Below are 10,608 nucleotides of genomic sequence, written 5' to 3' on the forward strand. Positions count from 1 at the left end.
CAATCTGCTAAGTGCAGAACCAAGCAAGAATAACCCCCTAAGCCTCACTGAGTGTGGTATCCCCAACCAAAAATAAATTAGTGGGCCTAATCAGTATGGTTAATGGAACGAGGGTAAAAGGAATCTTAGTGGGTTTGAGGGTGAGGCTTATGGGAAAATGAGACACCCAGAACACTCAGGCCCCAAATTTAGCCGATACTTTTCTCCTGGGATGTTTTCAGAAAAGGGGTTCTTCCTGGGAATCAAATCAGAACTGTGGTTATTGGTATCCAGATCAGCTGGTCACTTCTTACTTCATGGTCAGTCCTGCAGGACAACACAGGTTTCTAAAGGCCCCTTGAGGCCACCTTGTATGCATACTCCCCACCCTGGTCTGTCCTGAGATGGGGGGACTGATGCCAGAGGAGGTCAGCTTCGCGCTCAAAGGTCATGGGAGCACAAGAAACTAGTCCCAACCCCGAGTCCCCTCGTGTGTGTGTGTGTGTGTGTGTGTGTGTGTGTGTGTGTGTGTGTGTGTGTGTGTGTGTATGCCTGTGGGTTGAGATGATTAGGAAAGTTTGGCCATAGGCTCTGAGCAGCTCGGGGGTCACAGGATCAGCGGGTTCCAGGTCAGGGGTGCCCCCCAGACGGGTGCCCCGCAGGGCAGGTGCAACGGGCGCACTCCCCGGGGCTCCCCGTGAAAGCCTGACCGGCGGGCGGGCGGAGTCTGATCGCTGGCGGCTCCGGGGTCCCCGCCGGCAGGAGTGGGAGCCCCGTCCGCGTTCGGGCGAGAAAGTGGCAGGCGGGAAACTTTCCCCGCGCGCGCCGGTCCCGGGCTCGCCAGTGTCGGGGTGCGGGCCCCGCGCGCAGCCCGGCGGCTCCTCCCCGCCCCGGCGGCTGGGCTCCACCTCGCGGGCGGGCGGGCGGGTTCGCTGGGCGGCCGCGGCGTCCTCGGCTCGAGCGGGAACAAAGGCGGAGTGGGGGTGCGCGGGGCGCCCGACTCCCCTCTCCGGCGGGCCGCGCATGGAGCGCGCGGGGCCGGGCGTGGGCGCGCGGGGGATCGGCCGGGGCGGCGGGCCCGCCGTGGAGGGCGTCGGGGGGCGGGGAGCCCGGGGGTGCGGGCGCCGCGGCCTCTAGTGTCCCCGAGCGAGCGAGCGAGCGAGCCAGCCAGCCAGGCGGGGAGCCCCGGGCCTCGCAGCTCCCCGCGCCATGAAGAAGAGCAACCCGGCCAAGCGGGTGAGTCGGCCGGGCCGGGCCGGGCCGGGCCGCGGGGGGCGTCGGTGCTGCCGGGGGTCGCGGGGCCGGGGCGCGCCTTGCCTGACCCTCCCCTGGCCCGCTCCCCTCGCCCGAGCAGGGGCCCCAGGAGGGGAGCCATCTGTCGGCGCCCCCCGAGAAGCTCGGCTGGGTCCGGAAATTCTGCGGGAAAGGCATCTTCAGGGAGATCTGGAAGAACCGCTACGTGGTGCTCAAGGGCGACCAGCTCTACGTGGCCGACAAGGAGGTAGGGAGGCGCGCCCGTCGCCGCCCCGCCGGCCCCCGACCCGGCCCGAGGGGGTCTCCCCGAAGCCCACCCGCTGCGCTCAGAGCGAGCTCGGGGCCCGCGGCTCTGCGCACACCTTCGTGGCCACCGCGACCCCCTTCCGAGTCGCCCGCCCCCGCCGCTGCCCTCAAGTCGGGGTGTTCACCCTCTTGGCTCCTGCTGCCGAGGCGCTGTGTTTCCCTCCTGCTCTGAAGCTCTTGCCGGCCTCCCAGCCTTCGCCCCACACTGCTCCTTTCCTGTCCCACAGGGGCACCCCTAGAACACGTCCATCCCGCCAGCGGGACCCCTGACCTTGTCCTCCTTCCAACTCGCTCCTGCCTGATACCGGAGGACAGAGTCGTCGGGGTGTTGGACCCCAGCATGGCAGGACAGCCCGAGGCCCAGGACAGTTTTCAAATTTACTAGGCCCTGGGGCTCTCGGTCACTCTCTTGTTTATCGCTTCCTTCTGAATCAGTGGCTCAGGTTAAGACTAGAAACTGAAATTGGCCCCCAGGTTCAAGGCCTGCCTGATAGCTCTGTGGCAGTACCGCGTAGGGCCCCTGTGCTGGGCCTCTGAGAAGTGACCCCAGAGTTGGAGCCTCTTAAGCTTTCTGCAGTTAATGGTCTTCCTAGACTCAGTGCAGGTAAATACATCCTTTTATGGTGTTGAAGCAGCCGCTGGCGCAGTTGAGGGCAAGTATCACAGGACAGAACATTGGGGCTTGTGGCAGGGACTCATTGAAGCTCTGCCCCAGAGGGCCCTCTGGAGGGTTGAGGCCTTGTTGTTTCTAGAAAGCCAGGAGCTAAGCCTAGAGGAGAGGAGAAAGCTCACTGGCTTGTTAACATTATGACCACCTCTCATCAGTTTGGTTGTAATCCCAAATTCTAAGGCGGTGGGGGGGGGGGGGAGAGAAAGAGAGAGAGAGAGAGAGAGAGAGAGAGAGAGAGAGAGAGAGAGAGAGAGAGAGAGAGAGAGAGAGAAAGGAAGAGAAGGAAGGAAGGAAGGAAGGAAGGAAGGAAGGAAGGAAGGAAGGAAGGAAGGAAGGAAGGAAGGAAAAAAAGAAATGGCCAAGTGTCTCCCTGTGTGCATAATAGCTAGAAACCAAGTGCCGAGCTGGGAGAAATATAACACTGCCGAGATGTAAGGAGCGAGACTTTTCCTGGTTTGTATTTGTCTCTGCCGGAACAGTGCTCCTGGGGCTCCCTTGTAGAGGAAGGAGGACAAGGCTGGATATCACGACCTATGCCAGGCCTGAGGGGTGTCTGAGTCAAGAGCATGTGACCAAGGATGTGGAGAGAACACAGCCTTTCCCCTGGTGCCATGGGCCTAGCTTTCCCTACACTGACCATCTACTCCCCCACAGAGCCATTAACAGGCTTCAAGAGCAGCTTTTCTATTTTTATTGAGGGGGTGGAAGCTTGGGCCACCCCTGGGGGTATCAGCACTGTCAGGGATTGAAATGGGGTCAGTTGCATGTTCCATAGTCTTAAGACCTGCACTATCACTCAGGCCACCCTACCCTCACCCCAGTCTGTGTAAGTACACTGTGTTGTGCCTGTGCAGGAGGCTCCCAGCCCTTCCTAAGTTAGGACCCCCATAAAGGCAGGGTCTCCAATAGGCAGCTGTAGTACAAAAGCCCTTCTATATTCATGAATAATTCCTCCTGCCCCTACTCAATCCAGACAGGGCTGCCGCTCCTTAGCTAAGATCTTGGGGCTGATGTAGAACCTCAAGTCAGCCTGAGGCCACTGAGCTCTGTTCCATGTCAGCCCAGGCATATCCTTTTCTGCCAAGAAGCAGAAGATAGTGATGGTGACTTTGGGAGAGTGGGTGGTGGGAAATCAGAACTGGGGTGACCATGAACCCATGGAACTGGAATGGTTCTGATCTCACTGCTATCTCATTCTGCCCAGAAACAGGCTGGCCTATGTCCCCAAAACCCTTAGGAGGCATGTCCATGCCAGACCCTTTCCAACCCTTTTCCCTTCTCTTTCCCTCTCCCAAGGAGCTTGGCTTCCCACTGCAGTGACCCCTAGCATGTTCCTCTCCAAGATATCTGATCTGTGTGATTAGTTCCACAGAGCAGGGTAGGCAGCCCATTTCTGGAAAGTGTCAGCATCTTCTCTGCTTCTACACATAACATTTCCAGGGCACAGGCCTCTTCCTGGCCCACAGCCAGGATGCCCTAAATAGGGTCAGCCGCCTGGCCATAAGGGTGGCAGCAGCTGCTTCCAAGCCTGCTAACCTCATCCCATGGCCCCTTGGCCCAGCAGCAAGTGCAGGAGTCAGGAGGAAAGCAGGATGGAAAGCAGAAAAGCAGGCCACACCAGGGAGACTCAGACCCACTCAGAAGTGCTCACAGCCCAGTTCCCATCTTAAAGCATGGAGAGAGAAGGGCTGGTTTCCAGGGGAAGGGGGTTAGTTCCAGGGGAAAGGAGTTACATTCTGTAGGGGAAGATTGAGGTGAGTAGTTGTGGGTTTCAAGGTGCGAGGACTGGGTTTGCTATCCAGGACATTTCTGAGCAGCCTCCAGTCTGCTCTTATCTCTGTTTGCAGTAGGGCTCCGGACTAAAGTTGCAAGTTTTCTCTCTTCCCCAGGAACCACAGCCTGCTTCTTCCTGTTCTACCATTCCAGAGTGCGGTTTATCACTCAGTGGCTGTGGTTCCTTTTGTCCCCCTGGAAGTCAGAACAGCCCTGTCAGCACAGCTGCAGAGTGTGGCCAGGGGAAGGGGAAGCCCAGAAGACAGAGGAAGAGAATGTTGGGGAGGAACAGTGGGGGTGAAATGTTTATGGAATCCATAATTGTGGCACTGGGCACAAGCTGGCAGTGTGGGACCTGGGTCTCTGTGAGAGATGGTCATTGAGGTCAGAGTCACAGGCTGTGAGGCAGGGAGGGTGATCCTGAGCCAGATGCAGCTCTGAGACTGGGTCATGGAGAGAAATAGGAGACTCCACCAGGATCAAAATGTCCCCCCGGGAGTCTGTCAGGAGACTCTACCTAGAGCTGGTGGGCTTTGGTCCTTGAACAGTCCCCCAGCAGGCAACTGTCCATGGTCCTGTGAGATTCAGCAAACTGGACATGGACTCCTGTGGCATAGAAACCCCAAATACTTAGGGGGTGTCTGCTAAGAGTGTGGGTGCAGTGGAGGAAGTGAAGCAGAAAGAGACATCAGTTTCAGCTATGCCCTTGGAAGGACAGGGTTCGGTCCTGGTGCAGGGACACTAGTCCCTGGAAAGGATATTGTGGCCAGGAAGAGTGGGAGGAGGTGACTGGTACTAGAGGCCACTGAGGATGTAGTTACAGGGATAGTCATTTCCTTCATAGGGGTGTAAAGAAGTGATATTATCATTCTCACTTCTAACCCTCCTGCAGGTTAAAGATGAGAAAAATATCCAAGAGGTGTTTGACCTGAGCGACTATGAAAAGTGTGAAGAGCTACGGAAGTCCAAGAGCAGGAGCAAGAAGAACCACAGCAAGTTCATGCTCGCCCACTGCAGACAACCCGGGAACACGGTGGGCCAGGCAGCACCTCTGCAGCCCCCAATCTCCCACTCCTGTCCTGTATTATCTGTTGGCTTCATTGTTCAGGGGCCACCATGATGGTGATAGGCTACTCCCAGCTCTGCTCAGAGGACCATATGCTAGGGACTGATTTTGGGCCTGGCCTGATGTTTATTATTTAATCTGAAATTGCTGTGGCCATTTCTTTACCTTTAGGCAGGCCAGCTTTTATCTGTCCACTCAAAAATAGCCCGTCTTTCACTATATGTGTGTACTTCCCCACCATGTTTTGAGAGCCAGTGAATTTCTGAATTTCTGGTTCGTCTTGATTGAGGGAACCCAGACAGGCCATAGGCCATTCCTGTGAAAGTCTCTTTCTTCCAACATTAAAATGACTTTACTTGGGGCTGGAGAGATAGCATGGAGGTAAGGCTTTCATGCAGAAGGACGGTGGTTCAAATCCCAGCATCCCATATGGTCCCCCGTGCCTGCCAGGTGTGATTTCTGAGCGTAGAGCCAGGAGTAACCCCTGAGCGCTGCCGGGTGTGACCCAAAAAAAAAAACAAAACAAACAAAAAAAGACTTTACTTTCGTTTCTATACTTTGCCAGAAATCTCCTTTGAGCTTCTCCAGTTTCATATTTTGTTTGTTTTGTTTTGGGTTCATATTCAGCTGTGCTTAGGGCTTATTCCTGGCTCTGCTTTTCAGGTTTCGAACCTGGGCTGACCAAGTACAAGGCAAATGCCCTTACCGCTGTGCTCTCACTGTGGCCTTTCAAGTGCCATATTAATTCCCAGTTTCCCTCATTGCCTCCTGGGTCCTTTCTAAAATCATCTTTACATTGTGGCCATTGGCAGAAATGGAGCTTTGCTTTATTTATGTTACTGGAGCCTCCCATAGCAAAATCTTCTTCCTGGAGCTAGGTTGAAGATGATAATTGTAATTTTCATTTCTTTACGTCAGAGTGAGGTGCCAACCCTAAAGCCCTGGCTGAAACAAAACTCTTCCCTCACAGGCACCCAACCTGGTCTTCCTGGCAGTGAGTCCAGAGGAGAAGGAATCCTGGATCAGTGCCCTAAACTCTGCCATCATCCGAGCTAAGAACCGCATTTTGGATGAGGTCAGGGATCGTACTGTGTGGATGGGAATCTGGGCAGAGGGACCAGCAGAGACTGAGGAAAGGAGATATTAAATGCAGACCCTGAGTTCTTGCTCCCCCCCCCCCCCAGCTTCACTCCATCTCCCTTTTAAAGACTCTGTTCTCTTCCTGTTTTATAAGGCTTTGTGCCAACTCAAGAGGCCTGGGCCCTGTGTCAAGGGGTCCCCTCACCCTTGGGTTTTCTTAGCTACAGCTGTGGGGCAGCAGATGGAGTTGTCAGGGGTCTGACTTGTGATATCTCTGAAGCACCAGGTGTGATCACCTGTCTCCACAGGTTACCGTCGAGGAGAGCAGCTATCTCGCCCACCCCACCCGAGATAGAGCAAAGATCCAGCACTCTCGTCGCCCACCGACTCGGGGGCACCTAATGGCTGTGGTATGTGAAAATAAAAGTCAGAGCTGGGAGACCGCACTGCTGGGGATGGGAGGTGGAGCCTATGCTCCAACCCAGCACTCCAGGGGTAGAGGGAACCTCTTGAGCACCACTGTATGTTGCTGAAACAAAAACAAATGAAGGAAAGAAGACTGGCAACCAGTCAATTCTACAGCAACCGTCTTAGACAAGACAGCCTCAGACATTTGTTTTTCTTTTCTTCAAAGACATTTGTAGGAGGCTCCCTGGAGACCAATATCAAAAGCCTAAGGCCAAGGGAGTCTTTGTCTGGTCACCTTGACTTTCCACTCCAAATCATATATCCATATCAGACCTACCAGAAGATCATCTGGCTTGTCCCAAAACTCCTTCATCCTAGGGACAGGGAAATGGTCAGAGGGCTGAATTGACCCCCAGCACTCTAAATGGTCTCCAGCACAGCCAGGAGTAGCCCTGAGCACTTCTGGGTGTGGTTTAAAAACAAAATGAAATAATTTATCAACCTCTGGAAGAAGAAAATGGAAAATAGAAGCAATTTAGTGTATAGGTTGTGGAGAGAGACTCACTCCCTGCCTGTGGCAAACTGGAGTGCAAGGGTGGGGGGGGGACTGCCTGAGGGGAGCCCTATGTATGCCTTACAGGGCTCAGTCATGGGTATAGTAGAATTGGGCAGAGCTAGGGTCTTAGCTGTTACATCAAGGCTGCAAGTCTCCTGTGGGGCCTGCTTCTTACCCATTCTGAGGAATGATTGAAGGGACATATGAGCAAATGTCAGAGGACACCAAGCATTCTTCTATAAGATGAAGGGGCTGGAGCCACAGAATAGTGAGGAAGCTACTTGCTTTGTACACAACCCACTCAGGTTTGATCCCCTGTATCTCATATGGTCGCCCAAGCCCACCATTAGTGCAGAGCCAGGAATAAGCCCTGAACACTGCCAGGTGTGGGCCAAAAAACAAACAGGAGAACAGTATATTCATTAGTATGCACAAAACTGAGGAGCTGAGGGGGAGTAGATGGGGTGTGGTGGATAGACTTGAAGAGCTACAGCTTGTGGGGAGCATTCTCTGTGCCTATCCGGTAGTCCACAGCTGGGTTCAAACCCAGAGGGAACAAGGACATCATAAAATGAGACTGGGAAGAAGCAGGGGACTTTAATCTTAACAACAAAAAACGATGCAAGTTCCAGTCATGAGAGCTGGCAAAGAAAGAGATTGGGTGAGTCCCCAGCTTCTGGATCAGAGACACGATGGGTTTTAGCATGGAATGGTCCTTGAGGGCCTTTGTTTCCCTCCCCAGGCTTCCACCTCTACCTCGGATGGGATGCTGACCTTGGACCTGATCCAGGAGGAGGACCCTTCCCCAGAAGAGCCTGCCTCCTGTGCCGAGAGCTTCCGCGTGGATCTGGACAAGACTGCAGCACAACTGGCGGGCTGTCGGCGGAGGGCTGACTCGGATCACATCCAGCCCTCTGTGGACCACACCCTCTCCCAGCCTTGGGAGAAGCCCGACAAGGGCGCCCCCTACACCCCACAGGCCCCCAAGAAGTTGACCCCCACTGAGAAGAGTCGCTGTGCCTCCCTGGAGGAGATCTTGGCCCAGCGGGACCCTGGCCCAGTTTGGCCCTTCCAGCTGCTGCCCAAGGACTCCTCGACCCCCAATGCACCCCACCCAGGCCAGCTGTCCCGGATCCAGGACTTGGTGGCCAGGAAATTGGAGAAGACTCAGGAGCTGCTGGCTGAGGTTCAGGAACTGGGGGATGGGCAGTGGAAGGCCCAGCAGCCACCTCGGTCTCCCCCTGGCTCCGAACCCCAACAGCTGCTACAGGAGACTGAGCGGCTGCTGGGAGAGGCATCGTCCACGTGGAGTCAGGCCAAGCGGGTGCTGCAGGAGGTCAGGGAGCTTCGGGACCTGTACCGGCAGATGGACCTGAGGGGCCCTGAGCCACAACCTGCAAAGGCCACCCTGCACACACAGTTCCGCAAAAGCCTGATGTGACCAGAATCAAACTCAGGGCTGCCACAGACTTTTCCCTCGCAGTGTCCCAGAAGTTTTTTTTATTTACATCAGTCAAAAAAAAAAAAACTAAAAACAAAGAAAATGAAAACACAATGAATTTGTTTGCTCCTACTGATGGCTGAGCCCTACAAACCTACTTTCCTGAGTCCTACCCTTCTGGACCACCTCCCATATTCTTTCTGAGCCCTCAAACATTTTAGAAAGGAGAAGTGACCCTTTAGGCAGTCTAAGGGAATTTTCACCTGGGTCAGGACGATAGTATTAGGGTAGGACACTTAATTTCATCCTTGGCATCCCATAAGGTCCCCTAAGTTCCACGAGAGCAGTTATCCCTGAGTGCAGTCAGGTGTAACCGCTGATCACTGCTCAGTGTGGCCCCTAAAACAACTGGGACTGGAGCGATAGCACAGTGAGTAGGGTGTTAGCCTTGCATGCTGCAAACCCTGGTTCAGTCCCTAGCATCCCAGATGGTCCCCTGAACCTGCCAAGAATGACCACTGAGCAGAGTCAGGAGTAATCCCTGAGCACCACCAATGTGGCCCCAAAACAAAACAAAAACTAAATAAATAGCAAAAAGAAAACCCCAAAACTTTCACCTGAATGAAGAAGGAGTCAGGCATTGTCTGACATCCAGGAATCTGGACACAAAGTAGGGTATGCTTCTGCTCCCGAAGTCACAATAGTCGTCTGGGTCTGGCGATACAGGCTACTTTTAGCTCATTGTCCAGGGTTGTTCCAGTATTGCTGCAAGGACTGCAATTCTAGGGTAGAACCCAGGGCTCCTGCATGGAAGAGGAGGACCAACCCTTTATGCCTCACATCCAAACTGGGTTCTCAGTATCGGGGTGACTGTTCAGCCTCCCAGAGCCAGCACCAGGGTGGGAAGCTGTTGAGTTGTCTGAACAAAGCATAGCCCAATCCTGAGGAGTCACATGGAGCTGGTCTCCCATTGAGCCTGGCTTCACTGCCTCTCTGTGACATCAGGCTGTCTGGATTGCTCGCTATTGTTGTGAATGCCACATCTGGAGACCCAGAACTTCTTCCCATGTTACAGGGAGTGAGGAGCCCAGGGGAGTGTCAGGGATTGAACCCAGGACCCCACACATGCCAGGCAAGCATTCTACCAAAGTCATATTGCTGGCTCCTGGCTTTCTTTGTTTGGTCTTTGGGACACACCTGGTGTTGCACTGGGGCTATTTCACTTCTGAGCTCCATATGGCCATGGCAGTGCTCGAAGAATCCCACAGCACCAGGGTGGAACCCAAGGCTCCTGCATACAGAACTGCACTCACTCTGATTTTCTTCACTGAAGTGTTTCTTCTTTTCATTCCCTACACCCCATACCCTTTCAGAGACACAGGCCTGTGCAATGTGGGGGTGCTTCCCTCATTTGGCCTGGAGGTGCCAAATAGAAATAAACTGGGCCAGAGTGATAGTACAGCAGGTGAGCATTTGTCTTGCACATAGCCAATCCAAGTTTGATTCCCAGCATCTCATATGGTCCCCCAAGTAAAACCAGGAGTTATTCCTGAGTGTAGAGCCAGGAGTAAGCCCTGAGCTTTGCTGGGTATGGCCCAATAGAAAACAAAGCAAAACAAAAACAAGCAAACTAAGCATGAAACCAAACTTAGAATATACAGAAAACCAACTTCCTCAAATGTGCTTTTCACACTAACCAAGGCCCACTTCAAAAACTGTTGAAAGCTCAGGGGTTACTCCTGGCTCTGAACTCAAGAATCACCCCTGGGGCCTGGAGAGATAGCACAGCAGCGTTTGGGTGTTTGCGTTGCAAGCAGCCAATCCAGGACCAAAGGTTGGTTCGAATCCCGGTGTCCCATATGGTCCCCCGTGCCTGCCAGGAGCTATTTCTGAGCAGACAGCCAGGAGTAGCCCCTGAGCAACACCAGGTGTGACCCAAAAAAAAAAAAAAAAAAAAAAAAAAAAAGAATCACCCCTGGCCAGGCTTGACCATATGGAGAAAAGGAGATTGCAACTGGGTCAACCACATGCAAGGCAAACTCCCTGCCTACTGTACTATCTAGCCCCTCAAAAAT

General features: G+C 54.0%; 1 protein-coding gene across 1 annotated transcript; it reads left to right on the forward strand.

Moving 5' to 3' along the window:
- The first annotated feature begins 1,080 nt into the window (after positions 1-1,080).
- On the forward strand, positions 1,081-8,686 carry PLEKHO1 (pleckstrin homology domain containing O1). The gene is made up of 6 exons (XM_049775736.1): positions 1,081-1,215; positions 1,334-1,480; positions 4,875-5,015; positions 6,019-6,123; positions 6,437-6,538; positions 7,835-8,686. Exons 1-6 carry the CDS (start codon positions 1,189-1,191, stop codon positions 8,531-8,533), a joined length of 1,221 nt encoding a protein of 406 aa, XP_049631693.1. The 5' UTR covers positions 1,081-1,188; the 3' UTR covers positions 8,534-8,686.
- Positions 8,687-10,608: the final 1,922 nt, after the last annotated feature.

The sequence above is a fragment of the Suncus etruscus genome, chromosome 6 (genome assembly GCF_024139225.1).
Source record: "Suncus etruscus isolate mSunEtr1 chromosome 6, mSunEtr1.pri.cur, whole genome shotgun sequence".
Taxonomy (NCBI): domain Eukaryota; kingdom Metazoa; phylum Chordata; class Mammalia; order Eulipotyphla; family Soricidae; genus Suncus; species Suncus etruscus.